Source organism: Gymnoscopelus microlampas, assembly GCF_963454915.1.
Source record: "Gymnoscopelus microlampas genome assembly, chromosome: 2".
Lineage (NCBI taxonomy): Eukaryota > Metazoa > Chordata > Actinopteri > Myctophiformes > Myctophidae > Gymnoscopelus > Gymnoscopelus microlampas.
The window spans coordinates 25,423,333-25,431,182 of record NC_139939.1 but is presented as its reverse complement, the minus strand read 5'-3'; the positions used below and the strand labels follow the sequence as shown (position 1 = coordinate 25,431,182).

The window sequence follows — 7,850 nt, the reverse complement described above, 5'->3', positions numbered from 1 at the left end:
GAACCACCTCCATCGGATCCGGAGGATCTGCTTCACGTCGAACTCCTTCCGCGAGGAGGAGGACGAGCCGCTCGACATTCCAGGTTCTTCTGAGGTGTTGGAAATGGCGGGGGGTGCGCGGCGTGCCGCTCTACGGTAGAACGGTACTGTTGTACCAAGAGCTGTGCGCCGCGCGTCTCGCTTGGCAACCGCACGCGTAATGACTGACTGCGACCAGAGAGAAGGAGCGAGTTGTTGGGTACATCTGGCAAGGAGAGGGAGGGGGTTGAGCAAGCAAACTGTACCTCCCTACACGCACTCACACACGTATGTGTGTGTGTGTGTGTGTGTGTGTGTGTGTGTGTGTGTGTGTGTGTGTGTGTGTGTGTGTGTGTGTGTGTGTGTGTGTGTGTGTGTGTGTGTGTGTGAGTGAGAGAGAGATAATGATCTCCTGGTCCAAAACCTGAACAAAATAGTTACATTCCACCCCGTGGTTCTCTGCCAAGTAATGATGTGCAGGCCACAACTATTCTCCAAAAGAAAAGTACACTTCAATTGTTAACATCTCCATATCTAGAGCATGCCAATGAATAGGCCAACACAGGGTATTGTCAATGACATTAACCTACTCAAACAACATGGCACTCAACAATAGTAGCCATGTTAAAGACCCATCTTCTGGACATGGAAGACGTGTTAATGTACATACAGTATGTGTGCATGGCATGTATGGTACACAGGCCATGCATAGCACATCTGTGTTAATAATCATAATCAAAGAGATCAGATCATCTCTGTGGGCTGGAAACCTCATATGTCCAAAACTGTTACTTCTCAGGATTCAAATTCAAAAATAGCAAAATTAGCAGATCGACAAGCTCAAAACCGCACTTCGAGCTTGTAGATCTGCTACTTTTGAGGCTTTTGTGTGACACTGTAGTATATCATACTATCATACTATAATTCTAGTAAGGGCGTAGTGGTGAGTAGGTGAGTAGGTGAAGCTACCCGGTTCTCCTCAGTGGCTGGAGCAATTGCTCTGATTTTGCACACAGCCATTGACCATTACCATCTGAACTTAACTGTGAAGCCCGTTTTTCAATTTCACCAAATCTCAGCTTCTTATTAGCGTTTTTGTGTCCAGCTATGGGACGAACTGCCTCCCGGGTTGCCAGATCATGTGCGCATATCCCCCCACGGATGCGTCGACCGGGTATGGTATAGAGATCATTAATTTACGAAAAAACACAAAAAGTTAAAATATGGAGATACAAGGTTTCTGCTCGACAGCAACAATATCCACAAGTTTCCTATAGGGTGTTGTGGGCATCACTATCTGTCAATTTGATCCAATCAAATCCAATCAAATCCAATGGCTTCCAATGAAATCGACAGGAAGTGATGCCCACAACCCCTAGGAAACTTGTGGATAGAAGTGCAGCAGAGTGATGGTCACACACCCCCCCCCCCCTCCCTTCTCTTGTCTTTGTCAATTATCTGCATGTTTCTCAGTTTCTCTCATGGTCACAGTAAGTCTCTTCTTCTCCTGCTTTACTAATGCTTTGTGGGAAAGAGGTTTTATTTAGGTGGGAACAGCAGTGGGCGCAATAACTGGCTGTGATAAGCAGATGTGTGGTTTTATTGTTAGAAGAGACACTGAGAGCACACAGCGAACCAACCAGTGGGGACCTCTGTGTCCTTGAAACACCCCCCCCCCCCCGCTCCATCACCTCTAGTTCCTCTTGAATTCGTCATTGCCATTGTTTATCTTGTGTTTAACCACTTAAGCACTATTTTATACTTCATCACATGATGGTGTCATGTGGCAAAAATAGCGACAAGCTCACAACGTTTCACGTTGTGATGTATTGTGAGCATGTAGATCTGATATTTTAGCAATGTTCGACCATTTCAGACAAATGTTTTGTCAAAGTATAGGGGCTCCAGGTTAAAAGTGCTTAAGTATAGTAATGCTGTCTGTCTCGCAGATAACATTGCTTTCCTTGCCATCCGTTGCAAGCAACGGTGATTCTTTCTTTCCTGTGTACCTATAGTCTTCATCACTTCTCTTCCCCTCCATCTGCAATGCAGCAGCATTCCCAGAGAATGATGGTGATCAGTGAGTGTGGGTCCCAGAGGACCCATCTCATCCAGACGCTCCAGGCGCCCCGGGCAGACCCCGGCCAGCCAGCCAGAACCTTCCTCACCTTCCGGAGTGACCCCTTGGAACGGCCACCGGGATTCCACAGTCAAAGAGCCGGAACGCAGCGTTTTCCAGATGGAGCGCCCGCTGATAGGGAGGAGGAGAGCGACGCCTCGGGGGCTCATTGGTTTGAAAACATAAAACTAGGTTTTAAATGAATATTAAACACTTTTCAACCGGCTGTCCTCATAGGCGTCATTATCATTTTCAAGAACATTTAAAATCTATATCCTACAAGCTGAGCTTGCAGATCTGCTATTTTTTAAAGCATAAAATAGGGCTTAAAGGGGAATTTTGGACCACGGTTTTCTTACCTTTTCTATGATGTTATGATATCTTAGGATGAATGGTACAGTAGAAAAGAATTACGTTCATAGTGACAGAACACTATGCAACCGGAAAAAAAAGTCTCGCTAGACAAGATTTCAATCTCAAGATTTCAATCTCGTCTAGCAAGACTTCCGTTTTTTTTTTTTTGCATAGTGTTCTGTCACTATAACGTCAGATCTAAAAAAAAAAATGTGATGGAGTTATGAAATGAAATCAAATGTGACACAGACGCTTTCCCATGTTTTAACGGGTTAAACAAATGACTGAATGGAGCAGCAGATGAAGACCTTATTGAGTGTTCCAGTCCTCACTGCCAGGAAGCATAGGGCTATGCTAGAGTTTCAGGATGTACTGACCTCTGTTTCTGGGACCACCCGTCTGTCTCTGATCAATACAGTCAAGTCAATATGCCTACACACATACTAGCTATACCCCCCCCCCCAGGCAATAGGATGGGTAAAGCAAAGAGGAGGGTTAGACCAGGCCCAGAGATCAAGCTCTGGGTTAGCTAGTGTCCTGAGACAAAATTATTCATTACTTAAAGGCATAGTTCACCCCCAATATGACTTTTTTTCTATCGATTACATACCCCATGGAGACTTGAATTCATGGCGATTTTTTTTGTCGCATTCCTAAGCCAATAATTTGATGACCGGCGGCGGCTCCAGTCTTCTACGGGAGACATTAGGATCTTTCCGCCGGTCATCAAATTATTGGCTTAGGAATGCGACAAAAAAAAAGAATCTCCATGAATTCAAGGCTTCGGAGAACCACATCTCTCCCTCATAATAACAAAGACCCAGGGAGGAAAGCAATGCATTTATACTTCACACACAAAATGAAATGTCACCTTTTTGCATGGGGAGGCTGGGAATGGGAAATGGGGCTCTGAGGAAAAATGAAGCTGGAGGGGTGACTGGCCATTCAGCTATGGCCTCCTTCAGACGGATCTATTCATTGGTCACTTGGCAAGGCACTTTCTCAGCCGCCTAATTTTATTGGTCTCTCGGCTGTAGCATTCATGGGCCATTATTCAAAAATTCTCTGGCAGTGCTTTATGAGAGCCGGTTCTGTGGGGACACACACAACCACGCACATACGGCCCATTCCATTTACAGATGCACGCATGTACAACATACACAAAGGCACAAACACACATGAAAAATATTATGTTCCTATACTGTACAGACACACACACACACACACACACACACACACACACACACACACACACACACACACACACACACACACACACACACACACACACACACACACACACACACACACACACACACACACACACACACACACACACACACAGACACAGACATATTAATGCACAGATGCAGACTCAAATAAAAGAAGGCTGCAGCCATCTGGAGGATCTGTCATAAAGGTTTTATGGGGCCAGAAAGTGAAACATTACCTGTCTATCGCAGAAGTGATGATCAGCCTATCTCTAGTTTATGACTAATGTTTATCTCCCAAGGTCCCTGCTCTGCCGTTATCCTCCATCTCTCTATCTCTACCTCCATCCTCCCTTTATGGTGCTGTACCTTATATCCTCTCTTTCTAAATACCTTTTACTGTCTCCGTCTTTCCTCTCTCGACCACCATTATTTCTTTACCCTTCATCGCCCTTCTTTCTTCTCCTCTTTATTCCTTTCACTGCTCATTGTCTAAACCCCCCCCCCCCCCCCTGCTGCCGCCCTCATCAGACACACTCTGCCCCCGCCCCGCCCCCCACACCTCAATTTCCTGTTCCCATCCCCGCTATTATGTTATGACACACATGGGAGTGTATGTGTGTGTGTGTGCGTTGTGTGCGTGTGTGTGTGTGTGTGTGTGTGTGTGTGTGTGTGTGTGCATGTGTGTGAGTGTGCATGTGTGTGCGTGTGCGAGTGTGCATGTGTGTGCGTGTGCGTGTGCGTGTGTGTGTGTGTGGGACTGTGGCAGTGATTCCCTGCAGTGGACACCTGCAGGGATTAAACTGCAAGAGCTGTTGTTCTATATCAGCACACACGTGTACACACATCATGGTTTACAGGCGAGCAGCACACACACACACACACACACACACACACACACACACACACACACACACACACACACACACACACACACACACACACACACACACACACACACACACACACACACACACACACACACACACACACACACAAGCAAAACATATCTCATATGTGACATGCAGGCTGCATAAACATGAACGCACAAAGATGCACAATCTCATTCTGATCACGGCCCTTATACATCTTTGCACCACATACATAGACACACGCGCGCGCACCGTGCGTGCACGCGTGTGTCTGCGTGCACTGCCTGTTTCTCTGGTGTAATCAGTGTGTTGGCCGGTGCTAGCTGTCGGCTAGTCTGTCCTTGAGACTCAGAGCAGGCTCAGACTGGCCAAGCAAATAATTACCTCTCTACACTGACGTACTTGGCTCTCTCCTTTCCCCAACAAATGCCAGGGAGAAAGAGAGAGCGAGAGACATTATGAGAGGGAGAGAGAGAGAGAGATGTGAGTGAGTGAGGTTATGTATGCGACTATGTGTATCTAGATTCTGGAGCTACTGTAGGTATCATTACAATATTCAATATCATCAAACAAAGTTTAATTTCGCACCGTGGTGAGAACGTCCTGGGTAAATGGCGACCCAAGGTGAATGAACAGTATGTGTGTCTGTGTGTGTGTGTGAGTGTGTGTAATCTGAATAAACACAGACCACCTTCAGCTCTCAACTCACCCCCCGTCTCCATCACATCAGTCAATAATAAAACTGCACTGCTCACATCAAGGACATCATCCCCTGTGTGTGTGTGTGTGTGTGTGTGTGTGTGTGTGTGTGTGTGTGTGTGTGTGTGTGTGTGTGTGTGTGTGGGTGTGTGCACATACATGCGTGTGTGTGTATGAGTTTGTGAGTTCCTGCGCACGTGTACCTGCATCTGTTCTGGAGTGAATGTTTTAGTTCCAGACCTTGCCCTAGTTCCCTGTGAAAGCCACTAACAGGACAGTTGAAAGAATAAAAGAACAATGCCAATCCGTCCATCAGCATAATTCAGACAATGTGTATACTCTTCCTTGCAACTCTGCCCTATAGAGTACAGAAGTCCTGACGTTCGTAAAGTCATTTCTCTATGGAGAATAACATTGGGTCATCTTAGAATCGTCTCATATAAGAATTCTGGTCCAAAAATAAACAAACTGTCTCGGCGATATTGTCAGGGAGGAGGCTCTGTATCGTTTATGATAGTCAGTCACTTATATTTGATACAGTTTGTTTCTGGCGAAAATGTAACTAATTCGGCGGAAGTAACTTTAGCGTTTTTCTCACCGTCAGTTGATGCTTCATATCCATATGAGTGAAATCGCCGGGATCATTTGTTTATTTTTGGAACACAGTTCTTATATTATGCGATATTAAAGACGTCTATGGGAATTCAGAATGGGGGTGGAAAACCGCGAACCAGGTAGGATGTGCAAATTACGTCAGACTTCGGTGCTCTATAGCCTCTCTTTCCGAGAACCTTCATCTCACATTTGACACTTTCATAGCATTTCCGCAGAGATACACAGTAACAAGATGTGGTCAAATAATGACGTGGGTGGGTACCCTGTGGACCTCTGACCACTGTTGATGATGTCATATAATGACATCGGTCTTGCCCAAATATGGAGGGACAGCAGGAAGGTGGGTCTCAATATTTGGGCAAGACTGAGCGGTCGATCAATGTGAGCAGACGGTGGTTCTGAGATCATGAATTCACAAGGCTGGGGCGGCACCAGTCGGCAGGGAGTGTTAGGTGGGAGGAGTATAGGACGCTCTACATCCTCCCGGTGGGGGCTCCTCACTGGCAGGTGAGTCAGTATGCTACAACAGCAGTGACAACACAGAAAGAAAAAGTGTGCAGGGAGGAATTTATTGGCATAATAACTAAATTGGGAATAAAAAGTGTGATGAATATTCACCAAAACATATATAGACAGTATGTGAAAAATATTGAGGAATTTACTTCCTTGGTCTACTGACAGCGTGTACAAGAAACTTGGCGCTCATTGGCCCTGTGGTTTGTGAGATTAGCCCTGGGCACACACAAACACAAAGACACTCTTCCTGACTAGACGGCACGCCCCACAGCATAAACATTTAACTCTGTGTATTATACAGTGGAGAGACAAGCAGCACACACAGGGATGAAAAGCGATGCAACAAATAAACGGGTCTGAGTCCCGGATTCAAACCCATGACACCTCAGCTCTGTAAGCCACTCGAGAGTCCATCCTTTTCATTCCCTTTAAAATTCCTTCTCATCATGCGTCTATACGCTCTTCACTGGCAATCCAGTAAAATCACCCCCCTTGTGACTAACTATGCACTTCCTGATCTTTCCATCGCTTCCCAACTCTTTCCTCTCTTCTCTTCCCCTCTGAAGTCCATTGCTGTGTGTGTACTTTCCTCATCTGTTCCCTTCTTTTGATGTCTTCGCCTCTGAGAGAAACTTCTACAGTATGTGGAAGGTCTGAGCTAATTAGGTATGTCTTGTAGTCTGGTCTCTCCTCTGGTTTGGGCAGTGTGGGAGTGCTTTTGTCCAGGGAGGTTGTAATGGGAAAGAACATGACAGACAGACAGACAGACAGGTAGAGACAGAGAGAGAGAGAGCGTGTTGTAAACAATGATCAAAACACCTAAACTGCCCCTAATTACATGCCTACCTCACACAGAGAGAGTGAAGATCTGTGTTTGTTGCTGCGCACGCACGCACGCACGCACGCACGCACACGCACACACACACACACACACACACACACACACACACACACACACACACACACACACACACACACACACACACACACACACACACACACACACACACACACACTGTTTGAGGTCATTATGCAACCGAAACCTTCCCTCTGATCTCCCTCCATGCACTGTGACATACTTTTACCGTAATGTTTTATTCAACACAAATGTACCGTCACAGAACAAGATGCTAGAGAAACAGCATGTATGTTCTGTATGCATCCCTGTGTGAGAGAGATGCCACCCAGACCAGAGAGCAACTGCTTGGATTTAGTACAAACATCCATTTACTAAACACACACACACACACACACGCACGCACGCACGCACGCACGCACGCACGCACGCACACGCGCACACGCACACGCACACGCACACGCACACGCACACGCACACGCACACGCACACACACACACACACACACACACACACACACACACACCTTGCCAAGCCTTTCAACTAACAAAATATGAATCAAGCTGTCCAATTACTTTGATCCATGTCTG

General features: G+C 46.2%; 1 protein-coding gene across 2 annotated transcripts in view; it reads right to left on the bottom strand.

Annotated features, from left to right (window-relative positions):
• Window positions 1-7,850, bottom strand: part of klhl5 (kelch-like family member 5) — a 58,880-nt gene that overhangs the window by 39,696 nt on the left and 11,334 nt on the right. Inside the window, exon 1 of one of the 2 annotated variants that reach the window (XM_084076711.1) lies at window positions 1-184. This exon is cut by the window's left edge and continues 545 nt beyond it. The exons of the other annotated variant lie outside the window; for it this stretch is intronic. Coding sequence (XP_083932837.1) covers window positions 1-78 — 78 coding nt within the window. The 5' untranslated portion in view covers window positions 79-184. Of the gene's footprint in view, window positions 185-7,850 lie in introns of those variants that run through there. 2 annotated transcript variants of the gene reach the window in all.